This window comes from Aquila chrysaetos, chromosome 24 (genome assembly GCF_900496995.4).
Source record: "Aquila chrysaetos chrysaetos chromosome 24, bAquChr1.4, whole genome shotgun sequence".
Lineage (NCBI taxonomy): Eukaryota > Metazoa > Chordata > Aves > Accipitriformes > Accipitridae > Aquila > Aquila chrysaetos.
The window spans coordinates 19,973,610-19,987,941 of NC_044027.1; the positions used below are offsets into that span (position 1 = coordinate 19,973,610).

The 14,332-nt window shown below is 45.7% G+C and overlaps 1 protein-coding gene across 3 annotated transcripts in view; it reads left to right on the forward strand.

The window, feature by feature from the left end:
- The first annotated feature begins 3,105 nt into the window (after positions 1 to 3,105).
- Positions 3,106 to 14,332, forward strand: part of PBX3 (PBX homeobox 3) — a 116,507-nt gene continuing 105,280 nt past the window's right edge. For 2 of the 3 annotated variants that reach the window (XM_041119736.1, XM_041119738.1), the window contains exons 1-3: positions 3,106 to 3,299; positions 3,638 to 4,303; positions 5,335 to 5,408. In XM_041119736.1, the coding sequence (XP_040975670.1) occupies positions 4,107 to 4,303; positions 5,335 to 5,408 (271 nt within the window). In that variant the 5' untranslated portion in view covers positions 3,106 to 3,299; positions 3,638 to 4,106. Of the gene's footprint in view, positions 3,300 to 3,637; positions 4,304 to 4,968; positions 5,034 to 5,334; positions 5,409 to 14,332 lie in introns of those variants that run through there. The other variant, XM_041119737.1, reaches the window with a different exon arrangement.

The following is a 14,332-nucleotide window of genomic DNA, read 5'->3' on the forward strand; positions in this document are numbered from 1 at the left end:
GGAGCGCTGGGCCGCGCCGCGACCCGGAAGCACCGCCTCCGGAAGCGAGGCCGCCGGCGGCGGCGCGGCCGTGCGCATGCGCAGAGGGAGCCGGAGGGGGGCCGGGCCGGTGGCGGGGCCGGGCCGGTGGCGGGGCCGGCTCCGTCCGTGGGAGCGGGCCCGGGCGCTCGGTGGCCCGAGAGCGGGCGCGGAAGGAGCGGCCGGTGCCGGGGTGGCTGCGGCACGGGCGGAAGCGGCGTTGTTTAGGGCGGGGAGCGGGGCCGGCTCTGCGTGCGGGGTGCTGCGGAGCTTCGGGCGCGTTTCTGCGTTCTACGGTTAAAGGCGTGCAGTTAGCAACAGGCTTGAGTAGAAACCTGCAGGCAGTCTGTGGAGGGGTCGGAGTTCCGAAGGAAGAGAACTGCGGTAGTTCCAGCGTTCAGCTGTGCCTCTCTTTACGAATAAAGAAGCGGGACACGTCTCTGATCGAGATTACACCAGTTTCGTTCCCAAATTCGCTAGCTTTTTCTTGTTTGAAACCATCTATGGGACTTGTATTTCTGTTGTGGTTTTAAACCAAACCTTCCGCGCAGCACCCGGTATCCCAGCATAAGCAGGACGCGTTTAAACAAAGCTAACTGTTGCAAAAGAAAGTAATTAACGGTACTGGCCATGCTTAAGCCTTGACCTGTGTCCTGCAGGGTTAGAGCGGTGCTCCAGCCAACTCCTGCTGTGTCTGCAGCAGGGAGGACAGCAGGTGCTGCTCGGAGCGAGCAGGTGAGCCCAGCCGCCCTCCCTCATCCGTTCGCCTCAAACCTCTGTGCCAGCCGGCACTGGAGGCGTTACCGGGCACTTCAGGACTCGGTTTTCCTTTCGGTGTCTGTTCGTGGCCTATTGGCCACGCAGTCGTGTCGTCCCTTTCCAGACTCGCTGATGCAGTCTGCCTCCGCGATCTCCTCCGGAAATTACTAGATGATGTTGGTTAATTCCTCAGCAAACCGTGACCTCACAGTCTCTAGGCAGCCGTATGCATCAAAAAGCAAACTTTAAGAAGGACAGTACAGGGAAGTGAAGAGCGTTACACAGGATGCCACCAAAGGTACCTGAGTGGAGAGACACATTCGATCCTGTGAGGAGCAGATAATAACAGCCGGCATCAGCGGCTGGGCGAAGGCAAGGAGCTGGCACTGCTTTAGCAAACAGCAGATCACGGGGAGCGTAAGGCCATAACCAGGAGGCAGAGCAGAGCACAGAGAGCCATTCTCCAGCAGTCATCTCGTGCTAGAATTACCTGACTCGGCCTGATAACCAGTAGAAAAAATAACCCAGAAGAGCTGCTCTCTGCTGATTTGGTGAGGTGAACCAGATCACCGTGGGGTGAGACGAGTACCAGAGCTGGCACCGGGAAGCACCGTCCTGTTTGTTCCCATGCCGGGTAGCCATTAGAACTGCTTATCTCTTCTGTGAAACTTTGCCCTCAGTGGACAAATGCAAACTGATCTGTGAAATACCCAAAATAATAGTAATAAGAAAGATCTTTGAAGTAGCTTTCTTAATAAAGCTGGATGACACTAAGAACACATTTGCTCAGACCAAAAAATGGTACAATAATCAAGATGGAAGAAAATTAGAATTTGAATGAACATGCTAATTTGCTTGGAGGGACAGTAAAAGCATAGTTATGTTAAGCAGAAGTAATCCACAACAGTTAACCGTAACCCCTGTGAGACATGGTTAAGGGTCCCAAATCAAACAGATGACATCCAAGTTACGGTCCTGAGTGAAGGTACGATGATGGTGATGTCAACCGTGATTGAGAGAAGAGGCAAGTGGAAGCCAAGGAGAAAGATTAAGAGCTCTGTTTTAGCCACAGCTGAGTCGGAGTTGTCAGCCATACATCCACGAAGTGTCAGAGAGACGAGGATGAGATTTTAGTTTGGACATGACTTCTTTCAGCTGAAACTGTCCATCACAGATAATAAAGTACATACAATGAATTAAATATAATTTTAATTGCTACTGTGGCTCTTTGTCACCATGCCACAGGTGGTTTTCCCTTCCTTGAGAGGCCTCTGTAGCAATAGTTACGCACTACTCAAAACGTGAAGAAAATTGATCAGAATTAAAGTAACTTCCCCTGTATATTTGTGTGGGGCAGGCGTTCTACCTAAGAACAATTTGGGGAGGGTGGGGGTGGCAATGTTCTGAAGATAACCCCTGTACAGAATGAAGCCTTAATTATTCTTGCGACATATATATTTTTTTTTTCTCTTCACTCACATTTTTGGCAGTCTCTGCATATAGGCAAGAAGACAGATTTGCAATACATATCTGGCTCCCGAAGCGGCAGCCTTTAAAGCACGGCTTGCTGGGCCAGAAAATCCTCTCTGAAGTCTCTTGCCTCGCGACAGGGCTTATCCGCTAGGAATGCGCTCAGGGCACGGCCAGACAGACGACAGCGAACAGACCACCTCCGACCGGACCGGGACCGGGGCTTCTCCATCCCGCGCCCGGTCTCCACCGCACGGCCGAAGCTCCCGGCCCTGGGGCAGGGCCAGCCTCCCGGCGGCTGCTCCCGGGCGGGGGGTACCGGAGTACCGGGGCCCGGCCCGGCCCGTCAGCGCGGCGGCGCCGAGAGGAAACGCGAGGCCTCAGCCCCAGGCGTTACCGTAGCAACGGGAGGGGCGGGGCCTGAGCGGCGTTCGCCCCGGCCACGTGACTGTTCGAACAGCCCAATCAGAAGTTTCTCAGCCGGGGGGCGGGGCCCGCGCGGGTGCAGGCGGGCGCGGCCCCGCCCCGCGCAGGCCGAGTGGCCAACGCCAACGCCGCCGCCCGCCCCCGCGCGCTGCGATTGGCCGCAGCGCCTGCCGCTCCCGGCCGAGGCCGCGCCCCTTCCCTCTCCCCCCCCCCCCCCCCAGGGGGAGCGGCGCCGCCGCCGCTCGGCCCCGGCGGGAGGGCGACCCCGCGGAGCCGGACCCGTGAGGCGGGCGGCCCCGGGCGGGGCGGCGGCGGCGGCGGCGGTGGCGGCCCCGCCCGGCGGGGAGGGCCGGGGCGGGGCGGGGCGCGGGGCGGGGCGGCGCGGCGTCCCGCGGGAGGGGCGGGGCGGGGCGGCGGGGCGGGGCGCGGCGGGCTCCGCGTCCCTCTCGCGCGCGGCCGCTCTCCTCCTTCACAGGGTGACACGTCTGCGGTGAGTGAGTGGCGTTGGCAGGCTGTCAATCCCTCACCGGAGCGGCCATCAAACAACATAAAACACACACAGGCACCGGGCGGCGGGGCTCATAAATTCCAGCGGGCTGATATTTTTGCACATTGCTTTGCAGAGAGTGTGTAATTAATTTTTTTACAGTTCTTGCCCCGTTATTTCCGCTCTTTTCTTTGCACAAGTTCAAACTTTTGATTGCTGCTGTTTTACCCCCGTTGCACAGACTTGGGATCATTTGTTATTTTTTGGGGGGGAGGGCGATTAATTTTTTTTTTTTTTCCCTCTGTGATTGTGTTTTCTTGGCTTTTTTATGTTGCAATTTGGGGGTGGGGGTGTTCGCCTGGTTTGTTGTGGTTTTTGCTGTTTGCCACCCTCCTAACTTCTTAAGGATTTGAAAGCGAGTTTTTTCATTTTGTGTTTTTTTTTTTTTTTTTTAAATTTTGCCTTTTTGCAAAGAAGATTTTTGGACAAGTGCGGAAAGACATAAAAAGCAACAATAAAAATAAAAAAGGAAAAAAAAAAAAAAAGCTTTGGAGGAAGATTGTACCAGGAAAAGAAAACTGCAAAGAAACCTTATCAACTCATTTATCCAAGCCACAAATATGATGATGATGAAAGAAGATTGTAACTAAAGAAGAGAGTGATTTACTGCACTGGGAAGGAGAAGAGAGTGGAATAAACAGCTGAGATCCGGTCAAAACACAAATACTGATTTTTTTTTTTGTTGTTGTTGTTTTGTTTGGCTTTTTTTTTTTCCCCTCTCTCTTTTTTTTTTTCCTTCTTTTTTTTGGTGTGTGTGTGCAAGAGCGAAATAAGGAGTCAGGAACTGAGACTGACTTCGGGAGCCAGAGGCTGACCGGCGCCTTCTCTCTCCCCGAAGCCCGCGCTCCTCCCGCCCCGCCGGCGCGGCCCGGGCCGCGGCAGAGGCATGGACGATCAGTCCAGGATGCTGCAGACTCTGGCCGGCGTGAACCTGGCCGGCCACTCGGTGCAGGGGGGCATGGCCCTGCCTCCTCCCCACGGACACGAAGGGGCAGACGGCGACGGCAGGAAGCAGGACATCGGCGACATCCTCCATCAGATCATGACCATCACTGACCAAAGCCTGGATGAGGCACAAGCAAAGTTGGTTTCGTCTAATTAAACCTTGTCTTTTTTTTTTCTTTTTCTTTTTTTTTTTTTTTTTTTTTTTTTGTGTGTGTGTGTGGTTTTTGTTTCTCTCCTTCCTGCTCCTCTGCGGAGAGTCTCACAATTAGAGCAACTTCTTGGTGCCGTAGGAGAAATTGCAAGCAGCCAAGGCAGAGCCAAAGTTGCTATTTAATGATTTTTTTGCTAGATAGATATGTAATAAATATAGAAGTACGCGGTACTTATGCCGTCGCTCCGGTGCGCGGGAGGCTGTGGCTGATCCCTGCCCGTTCCCGTTGGACACTGTCCGGCGGACACCGGCCTCGGAGCCGCTGTCCGTCCGTCCGTCCGTCCGTCGGTCGGTCGGTCGGCTCTGCGCTCTCCCTAGGAGTGCAACTTTTTTCCTTTCTTTCTTTTCTTGTCTCCCTGCCCCCGAAGTGGCGGCAGATGAATTACAAACCTGACAAGGTATTGCTGCGGGCGGGGGGGGGGACGGGGGGGACGACAAAAAACCAAAACCCAAACCAAAACCCCTGGTTGTTTTAAATCACAGTAAATACAAAAACAAAGAATGTTAACTCTGCAAGTTCCCCCCCCTTCCCCCCCCCCCCAATCTCCTTAATAAATCAGTTATAATATCGCAGGACGGATCGTACCGGGGACAAGGGGGGGTGTGGGTGTTGATTTATACCCCTCGGTCGGGCGGCATTTGCACCAAGATAATTCGGTATAAAAAGTCAGAGGGATGAGGGAAAGAGACACCCGGCAGCCGCGGCTGGGCGAGGGACCCCCGGCCCCGCGGACCCCCCCCCCGTCGTTGTCCCCCCCCTTCCCCAGCCACCTCCGCCCGCCAGACCCGCGGCCCGGCGCCGGGCCGCGGGTCTGGCGGGCAGGGATGAAAGCGGGGGGGGGGGGGGAGGACGGACGACGACGACGACGACAACGACGACGATACGGGGATCCTTGTCGGGGAAGGCGCCATGTTGCCGAAACACCGCGTTAACCGCTTGTACTCTGCTCTCTTTCAGGAAACACGCACTGAACTGCCACAGGATGAAACCCGCCTTGTTCAGTGTCCTCTGCGAGATCAAGGAGAAAACAGGTAAGGGCCGCCCGCGCCGCCGCCGCCGCCGCAGCCATCTTGATCCCTCCTTCCTTCCACCCGCCGCTGCCCGCCGGCGGGGAAAGGTGCCGGCCCTCTGCCCACCCCCCCCCGCCTCCGCCTCACGCCGCCGGAGCGGGATGGCGGGTGCCGCGGTGCCCGGTGGGGTCCCGGCCCGCCCCGCCGCGCTGAGGGGCCCGCCCCGCCGCGCTGAGGGGCCCGCCGGCCCGTCCCGGCGGCGGCGGCGGCCCGGTCAGGCTGACTCGCTGCGAAATGGCGCGGTGGAGAATCCCCCGCCGCTCTCCTCACACAGCTCCGGAGGTCCCCCGCTAGCGCCCGGGCTGCCTTTTTGACCGTCAGGACACTTGGCAAAATACTTGTCAGATCGGTGTTACCTCACTTTTTTTTTAATTTTTTTTTTTTTTTTTTTTTCTCCCCCGCGATGCGTAGCACGCAGCGGGGACGGTAAAGTTTCTGAGGGTGTGCGCTGCCCGGGTTTGGGGGGAGCAGAGCTGAACCCCTGTCAGCAGAGCGGGGGAAGGAGACTCCCACAGAGAGCCTGAGGAACGCCAAGTGATGGATGCTTTGACCCCAGGTCCGTGTAGAGTGCAGCGAAGCTTGAGTTGCTCTCGGGCGATGATGTTTTAAGTGCCAAAAATTTTCACCACAAAAGTACAAAAAATACATTTTTTTTCCTACATGCATGCGACACTAATAAACTCTGCGGGTTTTTTTTAGAGGCATTTCAGGGGATTTTTTTGCAATTTTTTCACATCACTGAATTCTTTTTTTAAAGAAGAAAATTTGCAAAGTATTCTGCTTTGTATTATGAGAGTAAGAACATTTCTTATGATCTGGCTTTAGAAATAAATATATGCGTTGGCTGGCTTTTTAGCCATATTTTGGTACTCAATCACATTCCCTTTAATTGCACACTGAAAAAATAAAGATTATAGACGAAAACAGCAAACGTGAAATCATTGCAAATCTCAGCTGAGAAGCCTAAAAGTGCACAGCTCTCAGTAAATTACGGTGCTTTATGTCCAAGGGTTTCTTTGCTACCGGGGATCCACTTCAGTTTCTGCTGACAGCTAAGCACTAGGGTATTGACTGTGTTGTGAATATTAAGATTGATTCTGCTTTATATTGCATTATATTACCCGGGATAAGGGGAATGATCCCCCTTCTGCCCTCCCTCCCCACCTACCTACATCTTGCCTCGATCAGCTTGTAACCCCTTTCCGTCCTTCTTTGGCTTGTGGTTGTTTTCTGCCTTTCCCTAAACTTTTTTGACTGTCCTGCTCTGGAGCCAGCCAAGCAACCTGCCCTCGATGTTCAGACATTTTGCAGCAGGCAGATTTCAATTAAGGAGGCAGGCGTAGGTCCTGTGATCACTTTATTTGCAGAGGGCTTAGCCTCACTGTTTTGAAAGGAAAGTGTAGTCAACCACATGTCAGAGGTGAGCTGCGAAGAAAAACCCAAGTCCTTTCAGCAGCGGGGATTACTGGCGGAGGGTGTTTGGTGAGGCCACCGCTGTCTCAGAGGCGAGAGGGAACCTGACAAGAGACTTTGTGGTCTGAAACGTTTCGGGGTGTTTCAGTGATAACTTGTAAGTTGGGATCCTGCCTTTGTGCTGCAAGTAGTCGAGCCAAGTTTGCAAGTTATCTCTTTTGTGAAATCGCTGAGAACCAACAAAGAGTGAAGGCGCCTGCCTGCCCAAAAGCAAGATCCCGGCAGCACAGGAGGGACAGGATTAATGCACCGGGTGATTGATGGAGGTGAATCCGCACCGCCACCAAAAACTGTTCCTGGAGGGGGACCTTCACTCAGCGTCTCCCAGTTGAGACGAAATGTGTATGTAGGCTTTAGTTAGCGTGCTAAAGCAAAGAAAATGTGAAAAACAAATTCTAGCATATTTTCTGTAAGCTGTTTTCGTAGGAAACGGCTCAAACAATTCTGAACTGGAAGGGTGAACGGTCTGAGATGCAATTAAAGCAGAGGTCCCCGTCCCTTTCCCGGTGTCCGTCCCCCCCCCGCCCTGGTACTCTGCATTGTCTTGTGGTCTGAGTACTTAAATCTGCCTGCAAGTGGGTCATGCGCCGGTATTTAATTCTTTTTAATCGGAACCAAAGTTTACCTTGGTGTTGGCAGTGGGAATTGCCATGATGGCTTTATTGCTACCTTCTTCTGTGAGAAGGATGAGAGGTGAGGAGGGAGACTGTAGCCTATACATGAAGTGTAACTGCAGTCATATCTGTTCTGAAATAAGTAATGCAATATTTAAGTCATTTTTGTATTGAATTATGTATTTTTTTTATACTTCAGTAGTTTTCAGTACAGTCAGAGAGGACTTTGTGAGACTGGTTGTGAGAGAACACGTAGAGGAATCCTCAGTTTAGGTAGAGCAACTCTATCACTTTCCCGCAAGGGTTAATGAATGCATCAGATTTTTGAAAGCCTCTCTCTCACTCTCACTTAGGGTTAGGAGCTGAAGATTTCTTTTTTTTTTTTCCTGTGAGGTATTTACCATGTACAAAGCAAATCACTGAGCTTACTGAATTTAGCCTGACATTTCTTTTTTAACATTTTAACATTTTAAAAAGTGCTGCATAATACATTTAAGAGCTTTACAGATATTAATAGCTGTGTGCATTCTTAGAGGCAACCACAAGGTAGCATGGTTTTCATAAAGAAACTGCCACTTATTTCTTTAATTAGTTCAAGGAAAAATGATACCCAAAGTTCTACCGAAGCCCCTCCAATAAAATATGAAGATAAGCCAGTGAGAGCCTATTAACTCCATTTTGTTGTATTTTACCCATTCTCTGAGGTGTCGCTTGGAAGTGTTGAAGTTGCATTCTTAATGCGCTCTCACATCTGTTGCATACCTGTGTAACAGTCTGTCTCCTTACGCGCCTACCAGTAGGAATCAAAAACTGATTTGCGCCTTTGTTTTTTTTAATAGCTTTTTTTTTACTGACTAAAAATCCTTCAGATTTGTAATTTGATTAAGCCTCCATTAGGACGTTGCTATACCTGAGGTACTGGTTATTCTCATGGAGATAGAAATGAAAATATATTAATTCTTACAGTCTTAAAATGGTTAGGGAATTGCAATTATTTCCCACTGGAATGGCATATTATTAGGCCCTGGATTGTGTTGATAGATGATTTGGTGTTTTGTCTTTAAAAATCATTTGTATAGATAGGAACACACATTTATAAAAATGTCTGAATGCATGTGCGTAGATGTGTACACATATACATTTATTTATTTATTTCTATAAGCCCAACAGAAACAATGATAGCTGCCAACCAAACCCTAATTTACTGTCACCACAAACCCTAAATAGCATTCATTTACTAGTAAAGCCTAATGGCATACATGATGGTTTGCCAGATTTGTGGCCTTTGTGAGGCTTATAAGCAGGACTGACTTGGGAAGATCATAAAACTTAATGAACTTCTCGACTGCAGGAGGTGTCCGCAGGGGAAGAGAAAGGCCTGCTTGGCTGGTTGGGCTGGTTGAACTATTTTTTATGTCTAAAGAGAGAGGAGGAAAATGTTCATTAAGAACGTTCTCCCCTTGTGCAGAATTTTGTTTTAAAGAATGAAAAAAAAAAGATAGGAAAACCAGACAAATAGTGATGTTAACCACAGGGTTAATTTCTTGCTGTTCCCTATGTAAGCTAAAACCTTTATTTTTATTGCTACAACTGTAAATAGCCATACGATGCCATTCCGATGATTAAAGGGCTGTATCATGCCCTTACTTGCTGCAAAGCTGCTTATTGATGAAAATGGCCCAACTCTTTTAGGAACGCCCCTTGTCAATATGCTGCAAAATCTGTAAACCGCCTGTTAGGTAACTCATTGGAGAAGGACTTGTTTTTTGCCTTGTCTGCTAGCAGAATTTGAAAATGTTAACCCCTTTCTTCACTGTGGCTATTTAAAAATCGAATCACAGGACTCTTCCCCTTGCATTGCACAAATTTCAACTTTTCAGTGTTTGTAAACTATCATTTAGTGCCAACAACTTGCAATAATACATAATAATATGCAATCCTAGCAGTCCTGTCTGAACATTAAAGGATTCAAATGGAACAATGAAATGGCACTGATAGCATACATACATATAAGTGTGTATGTATGGATGGATGTATGTTAGCTATTTTCTAAATATCAGCTGTGATGTTATTGTTATTCAGTTTAGCTATTTAAAATATTTATGTGCAGTCCTGGTGTTTTTTTCAAGCTGCTAAATACATATTTTTTATTTACCCCGACTATGTAAGGAAGTAAGCATTGTGTATTTATGTATGTACATCTTTTCTTCAGTTTAAATTGTTTAGCTTTTGTTTCCTTTCTGATGCTTCAGTATGCAAGATTTTTCACTGAACCATTGGTTATACTTTTGAATGGTATTTTTTTTTTAATTGTCAGCATATGTATTACAAATGATCACGTGCAGTAGAATGTTAGGTCATTTACACTGTCCTTATGGCAATGACATTGCTTTTCTTCATAAATGTGCTACTAGGAAAAAATAAATGGAATAAAGTATCTTGATTGTCATTTGGTCATCTGTTTCAAGCACATTCATTATCAAAATGCTATTTCTTTGGTGAATTTCTAACTGGGTGCTTCTCTGGTTAAGAAAACAGGCGGCTTTGGTGATTATTTTCATTAGGGAAATTCATGATACTTTGTCTTACAGAACCTGTAACTACACCATACCTTTAGACCTTACCATTGTTAGTGCTCCTTGCTATATTTAAATAACAATCTTCACATTGATTACCAGGATATCAGTGTCTCCAGCTCTTTTTTTTTTCTCCCTCCATAGAGGATAAATTTGGTCCTACTTGTCAATACTAATTTAACTAGGAGCAGGGATTTGTTTTATTCTATAGCTATTTTTCATGTCCTTAAATTTTTTTTTTTTTTAATTGGACACATTTGCTTGCTTATCTGAAAATGCTAAATTATATGAGTTACTGGGTGGTGTATTTTAGGATGCTTGTTGTAAGTTAAGGAATTTTTGCATTCAGAGATAAATTATTATAATACCATGTAGTGAATGCAAAGGAGTCTTTTTTTTTTTTTCAACAGGATTTAACACATTTATCAAGCTCTATTCCTACAGCTTTCAATGAAAAAGTTGTATGATATGGATATTATGCTGTCTTTTTTCAATTTAAATATTGATTTGTGTGAAACATTAATATAATGATATTTGCAGCCTACTGTAGGCAAATATAAGCAGAATTAGATATACTAAATTGTTACAAATGTAACGCAATATTTAAATACATATGAAGACTATATTAATAATTATACAGTAGAGCGCGAGAGAGTCTGGTTTGTATCTGTCCTCAATTTTTAGACTGTTTTTCAATTCCTTGCACATCATGCATATGATGGTTCGATGAATATTTTTATGAGTAGCAGGAATGAATGCTGAATCTGTGTACTAGCGAGTCCAAATCAGTGGAGCCCCGAGTGGAGTTTTGCCATCCTGGTATCATTGGTAGAATTAGATGTAGCTGTTTGTATTCCATGAATTGACACCCTGAGAAGAATGCTTTGTTTGTTTTCTCAGCAGTCATGTTTAATGCTATTCGCTTATCAAGGTGATCAGCATGGTTCAGATAACACATGCCTGACACAGCCTGCCTTTTTTCACCATCGTGTTGACCTTTTGTCACATTTGCTTTTCTCTGGTAGGCAATTCATGTCTTTAAGTATGAATGGAGTAAATAATTCACATCAATATTTAATATAAATTATTAAAGTTTCTGTCAGCTCTTATAGTTCATGCTTTTATAAAGTTAGAGTAGTTCATCAGCCAAACAGATGAATTGTGCTTCTCAGCTGGACATTAGAGCTCCTCCATAATGCTGTCTTTACAGTGGAAGTAAACAGGGAATTAAACATGAAAGGAAATGAAGGCTGGTACTTGAACACTATATTTTTTTCAATAATGCGCATTCTTTAGGAAGGCTCAAAGTCCTAGATAAATAGCCCATCGTAATTTATTTTGTTACTCCCATACTTTTTTTTTCCCTTCATGTTGCAAACAGAAATGTAGAAAACCTCACTAACCCGGCATTTTCTTCTACTCTTTGTTATTAGCCTTCTATTAGTGCTCCAGCCCCCTTCTTGGGTTTAGGGTGGGTGTACTAGTGTTGGGGTTTGGTTTTGGTTTTTTTTTTTTTTTTCCCCCCCCTTAATGTTCTTTTCCTGTTTTTAAAGATTGATGGGGAGCACTAAATGATGAAGTTTCAGGGTTTTTTAGTCCTTGTTTATAAATTATAGTTTATATTTTGCAAAGCGACCTGTGATTGAAAGTAGATTCCGCAAATATTTTTTAAAGAAGGAATGGTCTGATGTCTGATTGTAACAGCTATAACGTGTTCATTGCTTCAGGAATTGGATAAAAATAGCATGTTTTGCATAAAAGCATATAGTAAAAATCATTACGCACTTACTTTAATTTTATACTATTTTAGGTATTTTACTTTAAATTCTTTTGTTAACAATCAGTTCAATGCATGTTGCACAGTCATATGAACTTGTAACAATATATGAATCACTGAATATCATGTGTCCTACAAATCAATCACTTGGAAGGGGGGGTGGTTTTGTATCATGTGTTCACAGGTCAAAACCTTTTGCTATACTTAAGTCATGCATCAACATTTAAAGCTAATCTCTCATTCCTCATTGTCCAGCAGGTGGCTTTTTCGTATATCGTTTAATTTTTAATTATTTATTGTCAGTGGAAAATGGAATTTAATAATATTATCCTGATGGCATTTTTTTAAAAGAACAACAGTTTTTCAGTATATCCTGTTGTATACGGCGGGGTCAATGAAAGCATCTAGAGATCTTCAAGTATACAATCTAAATTAAGATTCTAAACAGGCATTACAGATGCTGGTAACTTTGGCAATTATCATTTTGTTTGGTGAACAGTAGTAAAACAGTGTGCGGTAAAAGTGTTTAGAGAGAGAGGATAAATAAATTGAACAGTTTTGCAATGCAAAGTGGTTTGTGGTGTTTTTGAGGATTTCTTGGCTCTTGCTTAACTGCTATTGTGAAGCCTGGAGCAGATTTTCCCATTGCTAATGCCCTAGAAGTATTAATTCACTTTGATATGCTAATTAGAGGGCATTATGCAAGAAATGAGATTAAGTGGCAGCATGAAGCCATTTGCCTGTCAGTAAATTGAGAGCTTTAGCATCAGGAGGAGCTTTGTTTTTTCTGAGTTTCTCTTGGTTTTGCATATAAATAAAATTGATTGAAAGGTCTAGAGAAGCTTCTAGAACATTGGTGGTTCTTTTTCTCCTTCTATGATTATTTAAACTTCATGTTAAAGCCTTTCTCTGAATATTAATTGATCTAATGGGAGATACTGAACATGAAGAATTTCATTGTATTCTCAGTTACTGTATCTTAACAAAAGGAAAGTATTAGAATTCTTTGTGTCATCTGATTTTTGTGGTATTATTTTAGATATATCTTACAGCTTTGTATTATAACCTCTCTGACTGCTGACTGCTCCTGTGCTGAGAACTATACCTGCATGGAGGTATTTTTGCCAATTCTGTTGGTTTTGGGATTGGGATAATGAGGGCCCAACCAGCTGAAGTCAAATGGTCGTCTCTGATTCCTGGCCGATGGGGCCTTGGGCATTTATCACCCCCACTCACTCACAGCATTTCCCATCATTTCTTATGCAAATCACACGTATATTTTCCTTCATTTAGGAAGGAAGGGGTTGTAATATTGACCATAGATTTTATTCAACTGCCAGAAATTGTGTTAAAGTAACATTAAGGGATTGACTTACAGCCATAAGAGTGAGGAAATTTGGAGTTAATAGTTAAACTCTGCCCTTAACTCAACTCATTGAACCTATTTATTAGAGCATATATGATACTTAAGATCACTGTGCTGAGACCTCTGCAGTATTAGGACGCTCCAGGATGACTCAAAGACGAGAGTTTCTGATTTAGTTCAAATTTTCTTCTGGCGTTTTTTGTGTGTGTGAGTGGTTTTTATTCAGCCTCGGAGTTGCTTTACTGCAGTTTTGTGGTTAGTTTTCTTTTTATAATACTGTTTAAAAAAATATCAGAGAAGTAATTCTGGAAAGTGAACAAAAATTAATCAAAAAATAAAACCAAAACAAAACCAACCCAAGCCTCTCTAGTCCTCTTTGCCTGAGTGCCTACAGAATGTTTGCTGTTTGTGTGCCCATCTCCTCCACAGATCGTTGTCTCAAAGTCAATCAGGGGAGTAGTGCTAGAGTGACAGTGCTTGTTATGAGCCCCAATAGTTATTTAAAAGAAAGGAAAAAGGATAAAAAAATGCCCCAGAGCTCCGTGCGGGGGCTGTTCATGCTAGATGCACATGCTCTCCCTGATCCTGGCAGCTGAAGTCTATCACTGTTGGGAAATTTTTAACATGAACCACATAAGACACAAACCACCGCGGTTTCCCTGAAGCCACAGGGGTTTTCACGTCAGCGCAGGACAACTGGCACGTGCGCTGCGGGTCCCTGCCCGCTGTCCCCTGCCCTTGGCACCCGCGGGAGCTGCGAGCCCTCTCCATCCACCCTCCCTGCTCTTCGTCAACAAAGAGTCCATAGCGTGGTTTTCATTTAAAGTATGATGTCCCTGGTTGTCCTTGGTTCCCAAGAGCTCCTGAACCAGTTGGCCCAAAGAATCCAATCAGGAAACCAAAAACTTTAGTTATCATAGTGAACTTTTCTGATACTGGGAAGAACAAAACAGCACCTGAAACTGCAAAATCAGTTCTCACGGAAAGCAAAAGAAAGCATCACTGGTCTCCAGCTGCTAATTTTGAGTTTCACATTCTTGAACAAAAGAACTAAATAATGCAAATGTTCTGTGGCCAAC